Source organism: Leguminivora glycinivorella, chromosome 14, assembly GCF_023078275.1.
Source record: "Leguminivora glycinivorella isolate SPB_JAAS2020 chromosome 14, LegGlyc_1.1, whole genome shotgun sequence".
Taxonomy (NCBI): domain Eukaryota; kingdom Metazoa; phylum Arthropoda; class Insecta; order Lepidoptera; family Tortricidae; genus Leguminivora; species Leguminivora glycinivorella.
In genome coordinates this window covers 15,902,062-15,916,444 of record NC_062984.1, presented here as the reverse complement: position 1 = coordinate 15,916,444, position 14,383 = coordinate 15,902,062, and the positions used below count along the sequence as shown (strand labels likewise).

The 14,383-nt window shown below is 35.1% G+C and overlaps 1 protein-coding gene across 2 annotated transcripts in view; it reads right to left on the bottom strand.

Moving 5' to 3' along the window:
• The window catches only part of LOC125233245 (WASH complex subunit 1-like), a 66,343-nt gene that overhangs the window by 46,648 nt on the left and 5,312 nt on the right, over window positions 1-14,383 (bottom strand). For both annotated transcript variants that reach the window (XM_048139183.1, XM_048139182.1), the window contains exon 4: window positions 13,860-14,227. In XM_048139183.1, the coding sequence (XP_047995140.1) occupies window positions 13,860-14,227 (368 nt within the window). The remainder of the gene's footprint in view (window positions 1-13,859; window positions 14,228-14,383) is intronic.

Here is a 14,383-nt window from a genome sequence, read left to right as displayed (position 1 = left end):
ACAATCCGTACAATACTTCAGGCAAAGGATGTTTCAATCTGCCAAGGATTTTTATTGCACAACCAAAATTTGTCTATTAAGCTATAAAAGAAATTATAAGGTATGAAAAATGCATTTTATTTATGTTTTACAATTATCTCCTTGTGTTTTGCATTTATTTCGTAAACTTAACTGAGATAAATTGTTATAATTTATAATCTGACAACATGCTCTCTACTCGCGCTTGACCGCGTGCGTACGCGAGGCACCCACCGTTGCCTAGCAACGGAGAGTACAACAGATCAAAATACCTATTGAACTGAATGAAAGATAAGTGAAATTTTAGTTCAATCATATGATTTATCTGCTTTTTTGAACATTGCATTTAATGTTTACGCAGTATTTTCGAGTTTGTTTTTGTTCAAAAAGTGTTTGTTATCAAAAACAATGGATTTAATATGAATAATCTGATGTAAATCAAGATACACTACTGGTCGCAACGCCGCCGGTTGAAGGTTTTGCCTTATAACTGTTTCCTCTCTATTTTTCTCTCAAATGTGATGAAAAACATTGTGTGTAACTCGGGGAACTTCCTCCCCTTGTTGCACAATGTACTATTCTCTCAGTCAAACATGCAAAAATAACATCAACCATTCTCTATAAACGCTAAGTATGACGTTAATGATCATTCCAGGAAAAAGTTTTTCTGTAAAATCTCTTCCCCGAATAAGGATAGCGAGGTTAGTATTCGAAATTTTAAACACCTCAATTAAAACAAATGAATGTCGAATCTCATGTCGTTACCTTGTATGACGAATGTCGGGCGCCATATTTGGAGAGTCAAAATTCGAATTGAAACAATAGTTCCGCACGAGCGACAGATTATAATAAAATGTCTATTACAATTACAGCTGTATAAGTATTAAAATACGGTTCACTATTGAGCGAACATTTTCGTGTCGTTAGGGTTTTGGTGTCAAGTTTATGGTTTGTACGAAAACGGGTGGCGCTTGCCGCTTGCGATGCTATCAAAGTATAACTCCAACGCTTAAAGAATACATACAATCCTGTGGTTAAGCAACCAAACAAAATAAACATGATATAACACAGTTATGTGCTAAATTGTTAGTAATCTAAAAGGAAGCGGATAAAGTTTTACAAGTTACTACATCCTAGGTATTTGTTATAAAGGTGCATATCGCATGTATAGGCACGTAAAGGTACTTAGGTTATACACTATACAGGTACTTTAGTTATTATAATCGGAATAAATTATCGTATTACGAGGCTGCTTCCGTGTCCGATGACACGATAAACGCTTTCAAGAAGGTTCAAACGATCTTTGGCACTAGGAAAATACGACGGCAATAATTATAGGTTATGTTAGAATAATAGTGGGCTCGCGTTACCGAGAACCTATGAGAGGTTCTACGTATCGTGGAGAAATGAAAATCAAATGGCTGTTACACAGAAAATGGGCAAATTACTAAATTGTTGGTTAATGAGGTGTAATGGGGCTGCTAATTGGTTAATTTAATGAAGATTGCGCAGGCGTTATAATAATGAGTTGAATATAAATTAATGGAGTAATTCATTAAAAAGGAATAAAGGTTTCCAGGCGTGATGGTGTAGTGTATTGATGTTCCTAAAACCTGTCTCAAGCGCAGACGTCAGGACCTGAGGAGTGGGAGGCGGCAGTTGCCGATAGACCACCACACGGAGTGCAAGGCTTGATGGTGCGTTGCTGAGCCAGTTCTGTGTTTATAGTGACGAATAGTGGAATCTTACATGTGGCGACGAGGATGGGATAGAAACATAAGTAACATAACCTATAAAATCGAGTAATAATGCGCCATGATGCACCGTTATCTTTTTGTAAACAGGTTTGGTTACCTGCCGTTTTAAATTACTGGCATTCTTAGTAGTTTCGGAAACGTGATGGAGCTAAATGAAAGTGTTCATTAAATACTACAAAGCGAAATGATTATAACGGCAGTTTTTCAAGAATTAAGTCAAAACCAAATAAAAATAAATGAAATGTTATTCCTTTCAACCGTGCGAATATAAACCTTAAGCAGGTAACCGAACGATGCAATTAATAAAACGTTTGAGGTAATTGTCAACGTGGCCAGCCTTCCTAGATTGTCATGCCTATACAGGTGTTGGTGTGTGACTCCTACCTACCTAGTAAACGGTTTGGTTACCTACCTAGATTGCAAAATGTTTTTAGGTACCAAAATGTTATTTGAGTTTATGTGTAGTGGGTTTATAAAATTAACTTACTCATACTCATACTCATTTCTAATATTGTTACATATTACACGTCACAATTGATTTAGGTACATAATTATTATATGGTATATTAAAATTAAAATTATTATATTAGTATTCGTAGTTTGATTTGTCTAAATATGGTAATACATTTTTAAATTACATTAAGGACCATACATACATAAATCACAGCCCGGAATCATTACAATAATTTCCGTCCAACCAAAAGAAATGATATTTATTCGTAATTAGTGAAGTTACCATCTACCTGTTGGTTGGTTTAATACACAAAATTATGTGGTGTTGCTAAATTTATGAATGGTTAAGCTATTCACCTAAATAAGGTATTTACTTGAATGATAAAATGTTGATAATACCAACCTACTTTAAGTTTGCTTGTTATAACAAATAAACAAAGATGTTGAACTGGCATTCCAACAAAACAATTTAGTTAATCCTGACTTTGTTAATGCGTAATCTAATGACGTGGGGTTATGCAACTTTGTAAACAAATGGTAGGTGGGCACATCCTTTTTTGAACGTAATGTAGACGATGCAATGTTTACATTACTTACATGTTTAAGTAATAAACATGCAAGATAAGCTGGTATAACATTTAATAAGGTACGGATCAGCGAGTTTTAACTATCATTGAGCAAAATCGTACACCTACCACACTACGCATTGCGTTATATTATAAACAGCAGATTACAGAATCTGGACATTTAATTGTCATGTGTGTGAATTGGATAACAGAAATTCTGGCTATTAACCCTTAATTTGGCAAAGTCCGGTGGGACGGACAGGTGATAAAAAAAATATATTTCGCTTTTTAGGTAGAATTTTATTTAATTTAACATATGGAAAGAGACTCTTTTATGATACATGCTTTGTATAAAAATACTATTTGACCACTGTCAACACTCGTTTGACAGTTACTCGTCAAGATGGCACCGCATCAGAAGTCAACTGTTTTTAGCAAAATATTTATGCGTTTTTCTTTTGGTTTTTGTAAGAACAGGGTATTTCTGTTGCATAAATAATAAAATATATTACATAATAGTTGCAAGTGGTTATGTTTTCAATTTATTTCTCAATTTCTAATACTCATAATCATCATCTAAACAAGTTGTCCGCCGCACCGGACAGTGCCAAATATATACTAAATACGATTTGTCCGCCGTGGCGGACTATGCCAATGTTGCGGTGACACGTGTTGTAACAAATTATTATATTGTTTTGTTTATTATTTTGATTTTCTTGTTTTGGTGGCCTGCTTTTATGCGTAGATTTTTTATTTAATCCAACAGCGTGTGGTGCTGAACCAAGCAGTTAAAATTTTGGCACTTTTAGGTATACGTAGTGCGCGGATATTGTGAATGTCACATGTCGCGCGAGGGGCAATAAACATTAAAGAAAACCGGGTAGATCAAAATTTATAATTTCTTTGTGTGCCCCGAACATTGATATAATTAATTTCGGGTAGTTTTGTGTTGTTTACATCTTCGACGACATTTTGCTGGGACATCACTGTCACATCAGTCTGTCGTGATCACGGCCTGTGTAACCTGGCCAAAAAGTCGGAAAAAAGTTAAAATAATGATATTTGACTATAAATATGTGTCAGTTTGATTTTCATACAAAATTATTATATTTGTTAATTTTTAAAATAAATATATGTTAAGAAATACTTGTTTATTTTAAATGACCGTATGTTTGGCAGTGTCCGCCTCAGCGGACATATTAATTCATCCCAATATTTGGCAGAGTCCGCTGTGGCGGACATATTTTTTTTCCAAAACTAATAAATCTAGATTTTTTTAAATATTTTTCGGACGCTTTAAAAACACCTGTTATTCAATATATTAAGTAAAATCGGAAAATTTATGTCACCAGAGTCTCTGCCAAATTAAGGGTTAAGCTAGTTAATACAGCAGATTACCGAATCTGGACATTAAATTGTCATGGAAAAAAAAAGAAAAACCTACTGGTAACAGAATAACAATGACCTGACCTGTACAGTGTGCACGGCTCATTCAAAGCAGATAAAATGTATCTGGTCATTAAATTGACATGACTTTAAGCCTTACGAGGATAAATATAGATATATGTGGAACCAGCAGATTACTGAATCTGGACATTTAATTGTCATGTAAAATAAATGAAAAAAAAACATATTTACCTTGGTTAAAGCAGATATATTTATCTGGTCATTAAATTGACATGACTATAGCCTTACGAGGATAAATATAGATATATGTGGAACCAGCAGATTACCGAATCTGAACATTTAATTGTCATGTAAAATAAATGAAAAAAAAAACATACTTACCTTGGTTAAAGCAGATATATTTATCTGGTCATTAAATTGACATGACTTTAGCCTTACGAGGATAAATATAGATATATGTGGAACCAGCAGATTACTGAATCTGGACATTTAATTGTCATGTAAAATAAATGAAAAAAACATATCTACTTACCTACCTTGGTTAAAGCAGATATATTTATCTGGTCATTAAATTGTTATAAACATAGTTAAATAGCAATAAAAAAAAACTGAACATTGAATTGTTGCAAATATGAGCTTAATGATAATAACCTAAACACGAAGTAAATTACGGTTATACTGGTTGAACGTGCGCTTAAATGTCGCTTAGATCAGATGATAAATACTATCTGAGCCTTCGATTGTCATAATAGTTGATTGACGTCGGTCAATAAATATCATTAAATTGAAACCGAAATAAATTACACATATGAAAGAAAAAAATACCAAGGCCTCCAGTGCCTGAGAGTCTGAGACAACTACCCCAGTAAAACACTCAAGTACAATGACTGAGTACTTTGAGATAGCAAAAGTTGAAATATTTTCAATAGAATATGACTTGTGTTAGTTAGAATCATTAAATTGATTGGGTAGGTACAGGTTGCCCCAAGAAAATCCAGTATGGCTTCTTAATTGTCGTTGGAGGCATTTGACAGCGAAGGTGATCCTACATCAGTAGGAGTTCGGTGGGAGCGCTGGAAAAGAGCACTCTTTATATACCTAGATGCCGCTAACGTCAATCAGAGTGAAAAAAGTGAAAAAAATAATTAAATAAAGACAGTGCATTGGTTTGACATTGCATTGTATATAAAAAAAAAACACGTAGTGGTGCAGTTGAATTGAATAAAACTAAGCGAACGCTTGATACATTTCAACAACGCGAAAACTCTGCTTACAGTCAACAAGGCTTTGTTAGGTATGGGTGACCTCAAGAGAAAGACATGCCTATTTAAGTTGATCTATGATAGATTTTCAAAGACAATCTACGTCAGTTGAAAATCATTACAAAAATATCCTGAAGGTCCTGGTCCCGATTGGTACTGAAGGTACTCGTTATCAGTTAGGGTAATAGGTACATACTGCAGTGATTCATGTAGGTGAATCTCATATAAGTCAGGTGTCCAGTTAAAACAAATAAACTAATGGATCTGTGAGCCTCTATTGAACTAACTCACTCTCTCTCAAATGCTCAAAGGTTAACTGGAAGAGATCCCTTAAAGGGATAAGTTCGCCTTTGTACTGAAACTTTTTATTTTAAATATTATGTGCTGTATTCTTTTCCTGTACAATAAAGTGTTTACTTACTTACTTACTTAACTAATATTGAAAAAAATATGAAATAAAAATGCTGAACTTGTTTGCGTGATTTCACGGGAGGATATTGAAATGTGGTCCCTCTTTCGCGAATACATATTAAAGATTTTCCAAGCGAACTAGTAACCTAAGTTCGTAAATTTATAAAATAAATCTCACTAGTGACCTTATTTCGTCTGGTCAAGAAAATGAACAAAAGGACAACAATCAGCGGCTGAATCAGCTTTGTCTGTAGTGATTGTAAAATGTTAAATAATCACAGATTTCAATGCTTCACGTCAATTATCTAGGTACCTAACTACCTACAATGCACATTATTTAGAGGTTAGGGAACATGATTCTATATATAAATGGATTGATTGATGGATGTGAAGTTAAGGGTACAACTGAGAGAAATTTGCCTTGTGAATCTAACAAACTCGTCTTGTTGCGTGTTTATCTGTTTGAAACAATAGTATTTTAGTAAAGGGAATAAATCACAATATTGATGATACAAGTCGAATTTGTACGAACCAAACAACAAGGTCAAACTTGTTAAAATATATTTTATTGAATCAGCTAAACATAATTATGTTTAAAACAATATGTGACATGTGCTTTTACAAAATCGACTTGTTGGTTTAAATAAAACATTGGTTCAAAAAAAAAAGTGGCTTTGTAATTTCTTTAATACTTAATCATATTATAAAATAGCCTAGCCTAAGAGTTAAGATCTTAAGATAAATAAAGAGATAATAATAATAAAAAAAAAAAAAATGTTGATAAAATACTTTAAAAGAAAAGTGTTATCTAAAATATATACATACTGTGTAGATATAAATCGGATGTTAGTATAATTGGGTCAATTAGATAAGCACATCTTAAATAGTATATGAACAGCTATCTATTTTAGAAAATTAATCGTTGATTACTTTGTGTGGTACAAAGTATCTACGGGAGAGAAAGCTGATCATGATGAAACAAAATCAATAAAATGTGTCAATAAAATCAATAAAGTGGATACGTGACCCTGAATCGGATTTTAATGCATATTCTATATAGTATCTCTATGTATTACAATGAAATGAATCACGAGCCCTTTCTATCCAGAAAAAAAACAGGAGACAGTAAAAGTTTTAATAACTATGCACTGCAATTTATAATTAAATTTATGAGTAGATCTAACTAAACATTATAATTTCCGTAAGTATTATGAATTGCATTAGATGAAATGAAAAATGAAATAAAATGAAATAAATGTTTATTCAAAAACTAAACTTACAACTAAATTTATCTTCTGCCAAACCAGAGTATGGTTTGTTGGCAGACGAGGCTCCAGATATATTAGGTTCTATAACTAAATACTTATATGTACTATTTACTAGTTACTAGCAATAATAGGTGCATATAATGAAGTATAGGGCCGATACAATCAGTTATCATCAATAATTACCTAATATACATTAGACGCCTGACAATAGCGACCTATTAAAAAAAAAAATGTAAATCATGAAAAGGTATGAAATTAGTGAAATATTATTGTACGAGCCGTACACCTTAGATGATATGATTCTTGATGGTTGATTGTAGTCTTGATAGAAACACTGATTTTTGATACACTTATAAATTTATTGATAACCAAGGTATATTGAGTACTAGCTAGGGGCACTAGCTAGGAGCACGTATAAACGTAAACTAATGCATAAATCGATGTATAGCGTAATCGCAAATACAGCAATCAAACAATCAATCAATCATTATTTATTTGCAATAAAACATAACTAAATGCATGCAAATGCAATCAAGCAATGCAAAGCAATTCTAATCAAGTCATAATTATATTCATTTTAATGCTGACGCGAGAAATGTGCGATGCTTGCATTGTACAATTATATTGTATGCTATTGAAGAAAGAAAAAAAAACACTCATTATATGTATATAAATATTTCAAAAAAAAAATAATAATAATGTACTAATCTAGTTTTCAAAACAGTCTGAATTAAAAAAGGTAACAGATTTAAAGAAGAAGGAGTGAGACTGACATCTAGGAATTGTAGTTAATAGAACACACAAGTATGTTTGAGTATACACTGCAGGTGGTGGTGCAGCGTCCGCTCTGAGTCAACCCTCAGACCGGAATGTCCTAAACATATGACTAAAGATAGAAAATTAATCCCTAATTATAACACTACTTCACATACAGTACTAAGTGGTAAAGAAGGAGATGTTCAAGTTAGGAATGACGAAAGTGGGCAGACAATTAGAAGAAACGTAGTACATTAAAAAAAAAAAAAAAAAAAAAAAAAAGATACACGGCACAGCATGGCAAGTATTTGAATTAAAACTAAATTGACCTATTATTTAAATTAAATGATAATTAATAGAGTCTGGCTAGCCAAATATTGTTGACAGATATTTCCTTGTGGTATCACCAATTGTCTATGGTTTAAAAAAAAAGGCTAAAAGTCTGCTGTCAATTTATGTCACTTATTCAAATTGTTCGCGGGTTATTAAGGGTAAATCTTAAATATTATAACAATGACGATACCAAGCGAGGTCCGCAATTTGCTGTTTAAGCTAATAAATAATTACAACCAAGAGCGAAGTCGACGTGAAGCGGCATATAATGAAAAACTGCAATGTTTACAAGTCGTAAACAATATACATAGTAGGTTGGTGCTCTATTAATATTTTGATACTTTAAGTACTAGTTCTAACATTTGCCTATAACTTTGATTAAGTATGTGAATATAATAAAACTTAAATCTCATAAACAGGAAAAGAGTGTAAAGACAAGGAGAAACTCGAAGCTCTGGAAAGCATTAATAAAATAAAAATTAGAGTTTAGAATATTTAGAGTCCGATTTCGACTATAGCGAATGAGTCATGGTTAGTTAAATATGTAAATATTCATATGAGTATTTTTTTTATTGTAACTTAGGAGTTTTACCTATTTCGGCCTCTGTCTTGCCTGTGAGCAAACAAGCAAATGCAAATGTTGTAAGTTGGAGTTGAAATTTGGCATAGTAGTCTAATTTAAACTGTGGTGAGACATACTAACAGGCACTTTTAATTTTTTCATCCATTCCCCATTACTACTTGTAATACACGTTAATTATTAATATTTAAATGCCAATAACCATCGTAAAACTTCTAGGTTAATACGTCAAATGCTAACAGATTTTGTCAAATTTCTGTACATATATTAGCAATTTCTATTGATTTTCAATATAAGTGTGCACAGAAAACAAAAATATTTTCTAGTATCAAAACTATATCTCCTACAATACCAAGTGTGACCAGCCCTAGATTTTTTGAATTTCCCGCCAAAAGTTGGGGCAATATTTCATTAGCCACACTCTATTAACTAATTAAATAAATCAAAATAACAAGGAAGGGATGTAGTGTATTGATGTTCCTAAAACCTGTCTCAAGCGCAGACGTCAGGACCTGAGGAGTGGGAGGCGGCAGTTGCCGATAGACCACCACAGGGAGTGCAAGGCTTGATGGTGCGTTGCTGAGCCAGTTCTGTGTTTATAGTGACGAATAGTGGAATCTTACAGATGGTTTCGCCTAAATGCAAAAGCTTACGAGAAAGAAATGTTTCAAACATAGCTAATAGACTAATAGTAACGATAACGATTTAAATGTAAGTATGTAGGTTATAAAATCATTTGACGAATTTTATCGCATAGGTACTTAATTATAATGGGACTACATCCCGATATTGCCGATGATTCGAAGCACACAATACAAGCCCTATAGAGCTTTTTGTGGGACTAGGCGGATTTCTGTTAAATCTGTAATATTTATTCCAGTATTTTCAGTAATAAAATAGAAAATGCTACTTAACAAATCAGAAATATAACCAAGACAAAAGAGCTCAAATTGAAGCAAATCCTACTAGCCCGTTTCAGCGTACCTACAGAGCGAAAGAATGAGCGTTAAGAGGCCCTGTTTGCAAAGTGGAGTATATGTTTACAAACCCCCGGCTTCCCCGTACTCGGTTAACTAGAAGCAGCCGTGAAAACAAAGTGTTGCTTGACTGCCTCTTGAAACGGTTTCGTTACAAGTACCTGTACCTGTACCTACTAACCCATAATGGGCCAAATAAAAATAAAATGTACAAGTCTCCGAAAGCGCAGGTGAAAGAGGGTGCAAATGTCATATGGATTTTTTTTTAAACCTGAGCTGCCCGATTTCTATTCATTCAGTCACATAATATGAATTATACCACCCTCGGGCCTCGACTGCCTGGATTCCAGAAATAAAAAAACTTTTTTTCTAGAAATTACTATAAAGGTCAGAATTATCATGCGAGTTGATATGATAAGATACATTGTAAACGCATCACTCACTACTTGGTATGTTATCTTTGCAAACAAAAAGAAAGTCTTATTTATGTCTACAAGTTGACCTTTAAATGTTATCGGACCCTACCTGATTTTTTGTGAACAACAAGTCGCCATATGTGTCAGGTTTTTTGTTATGGTCCTATTGGTTCAGCTGACTCGTGGCAAGTTATTCTGGCCAAACATTCTTGTGGATTGACTTACAATTAGTTACGGAGAAATGGAGATTTTGTACCGATTTGACCATTCGGATTTTCTTTTTACTTTCGGAGATGCATTTGCATAAATTTGCATATGTTACGTCCCTCAGAGTTATGAGGGTAGCCTATGAACGCACGGATCTCTAAAGTGTTGTATACCGTGGAATACTAGTAATAAGTGATCCTTCTTAAGTTCATTGTCGTGGTAGTCAATAGGTAGCGATGAGTTTAAAAATGTGTGATGTTTTGTGTATTCTTTATGAGGGATGGGCGAAAAAATAGGTAAGTAATTGACTCTATGACAAAATTTAACACATCAAACACTATGAGACCAACACAACTCTCAGTTCTCTTAATTAAGCTAATGAAAAGGAATGCGTGGTTATAAAATAAAGGACGCGCCGCAAACACAATGTACAATACAATACTCTTTATTGCACACCTCACATAGTTTACAAGTAATACACAAGAAACAAAACAAATTAAACAGAGGTAACAACAGGCGGTCTTGTCGCTTAAGAGCGATCTCTTCCAGACAACCTTTGGGTACTGGAGTTAATATAATCAGAATATAATATATATGGTAGGTGGCTCTAAGAAATATGAGAAGTAGAATTTAAATACAACCAAACAACACAAAACACTCATTCAAATAGACATACATAAATAAGTATAACCATAAACATACATAAACATACACACATAAATACAAAAGGTTTATATTCATAAAGAAACAAACAACAGTGTCATTCATAAAATCTAAGGAAGGGAAAGATAGTATTTTTTAAGGTTTGATTTAAAAGAGGCAATAGATTGAGAACGTCTTAACTCAACAGGGAGAGAGTTCCACAGTCGAATAGCTTGGAAAGTAAGTAATGTAATCATTTCGAATAGTTCATGACGCCGCAGGGAATACCTTTCGAGACTATAAAATAACTTTCGAAAACTCGTTTTGTCATCGGCAACTACAAACTTTAGGTACTACTGCGCTGTAGACTTTTTAAGCTTCATGTCAGTGTTAAGTGAGTTAAAATCTCCTTGATAGCCTAATTAGTTCCTCTAAATATGAACAATACTAGTCCAATTAACAGTTATAACACACGACCGCTGTCGACTGTGCAGCCGTCTTTAGGGCTAGCATAAAACGTGTCGGCGTTTGTTGAAAATGTAAGAACCACCCATTTCCTGAATTATCCAGTAATCTGAAAACCTGCCTCAAATACAAAACATTCCAGTAAACAAGTAAACAACGTATAGACGACTCCGGAATCCTAATTGGTCGTGCTGTAGTTTCCTTGAAGCAGGAGAGTTACGGCTGGCGGTCCCGGCATATTAATCAGGGTAAACGAGGTATAAATCGTACTAAGTGCGGCTTAAATCAGTTGACAGTAAAAGCTAAGCATTGGTCAGCGCAAACCAGTATAAATAAGAATATACAATCTAAGATTCCAACAGGAGGGATAAGGCAATTCATATAAATTCGAAGGAACATTCTCGTTAGTTCTCCTTGGTGACCAACGCAATGATTTCGCATCATACGCGTGCCGTAGGTCGCATAGGCTGCCTGCACGCTTGGTTCGACCACCATTTTTGGCGATCTTCTACGACCTAAGTAGAAAATGTGATTCGAATGCAGTCAATATTTATAAACGAGCACAAATGACAAATGGATATGTTCTATCTAACTCTGGATGTAAGATAAGCCCTCGTTTGCGTTCTATCTAACGAGCTTACCGCGTTATGGCTTTTTACGAATAAACGTTGCTTTTCTTTCACACTTTTAAAATTTTTCGGTCACTTCACACTTTAGCGTTAGAGTTTTCAGTGTTAAATTCACCTACTAGCTGTGAGACTCCTGAGGCGATGTGCCTAATAGACGTATGAATAACACTCCTGCTCGGAAAGGCGAAAGCTTATCAACAAATCCAATACCAGTACCAGTAGGAATGAGCTACGAACACAAAAGCTACGGATCAGCGTGTCAAATTACACTGGCCACTGGCGCCAAGTACAAAATGCTTTGGAAACAGGTGATGGATTTAAGGGTGTCGACCCAGTCGGGGATTGATTTAAGCTCTCGTTGACATTCCTAGAAGCCTACGTTATTGCTTGTCTTGGTATTGCCGCCGTATCGTAAATTTCAAGCTTTGTCCGGTCCATTTTTTATATACTTTTTATAGGAGAGAGCGATTGCGCGGCAATTTTATCGAAGAAGGAAGCTGAGCTTTTGAGAATAAAATGAGAAGTTTTGCCTTTCTATCATACCGATACGTCAGAAAGGGACAAACAAACTTTATCGGCTTGATAACTTTAGTGGACGTTTATGAATAATGGGGGGGTAATCTTTATTGAAAAGACATTCGTCAACTATCTTTCAACTACGTTTCCTACAGCGATATGTATCTACGTAACGAATACTGCGTGTGTAAGAAACTAATAGTCACTACAAGTAGGTACCCATTCTCACTGAAGAGACAAATTTTAGGTTAAGTAAATATACCTGTCGTGCTAACGAATAATTCAAAACACAGCGACTCTATGACTTGCGTACGGCGCTTTTGAGACAAATATAAAGTAATAGAAACTTTTTTATTAGCGCCTTTAAGTGCCAGTGAATGGAGAGACCTAGCAAGTGCAATCTTTTCATAAAACTTGGAAATTCTGTGTTCTGTTCCAACGCTATTTTTATGGGTTTATAAACTTTTTCTGGGAGAATAAATGGCCGGCGCTTGGGTGGCCGATTAGTCGGAACATAATTTTCGAGTCATTTATCAAAATGTTTGAATTACATTGGTTGTTACCTTTTTTGGCGCTTTTCATTATAAGTCAAAGGTCAATGAGAATATTGAGGAATCCTGCCTATGAAACCGATAGTCCTTGGTAGGACATTTCTTTCTGTGATTACCGCAGTTGTTCTTTTTACTAATAACAAAACAAATAGGTTCATAATACAACAATATCAGCTGTTCATTTATGTTTGTACTGTTTTTCTATCGGCCTTTTTTACCGACTAGTCGCCGACTAATCGCCGACTACAAATGTGGCCGGACATAGGCTTTCCCGACTAGTCGGTACATCCCTACTTCTTACCTATTGAAGCATGGAGGAGGTGTTATACATAATAATGACAACCGTCGTGTATAATAAGACGAAATGAGGTACAAATTTTGTCACCATTATATTAATTCAAATTGGGGATATACCTTGGTGAATTTACCTGGACGACTGTTAACATATTTACTGCCAATAATGCGCTAAATTATTAATCTCGTATTGAAAATGGGGGGTGTGGACCTGAAAGTGGTAATGCATTATGCTTTAAATAGGTCCATTGCCTATTTAGGCTAAAGCTTTGACGTAAACTTACGAGATACAGAACAGTTCTTCCAATTGCAAGGTGCTACAAGTTCAACACTACATAAAAAGAAACTAACCTTTTGCTGGGGGCTTCCTTCGGTGTCGGCGGCTCCATCGGCGGCGGCGGAGGTGGAGGCGGCGGCGGCGGAGGCGGCAGGTCCCTCGCACCCAACTCGACCGCCGGCACATTAGCCACTGGCACATCCGGCAGATCCACGTCAGGCAGATCCTTCACATCCGGCAGATCCTTTATGTCAGGCAAATCCTTCACGTCCGGTAAGTCAGCTATATCTGGCAGACCGGGATCTATTATTTCTTTAACGGGCGCCACAGGGGAGGTGACGGCGGAAGGCGCTATGGAGCCGTCTTGGGCTATGGAGAATTGGACATCGCCGGCTATGCCCGGAAGGTCTGGGAGATCGGTAGGCATCTCCAGTTCGGGAACCTGTGGAAAAAGAGCTGTATGAAAAAAATCGTATTAGAAAGTCTAAAAGATCCTTAGCCGTCCGTGATTATGCGTCTATTGACTGAAATAGATCTCTCAATTCTGAGTTACATCTTACGATCTCGTAAATATATTTACGGTGTCTTCAATATTTTG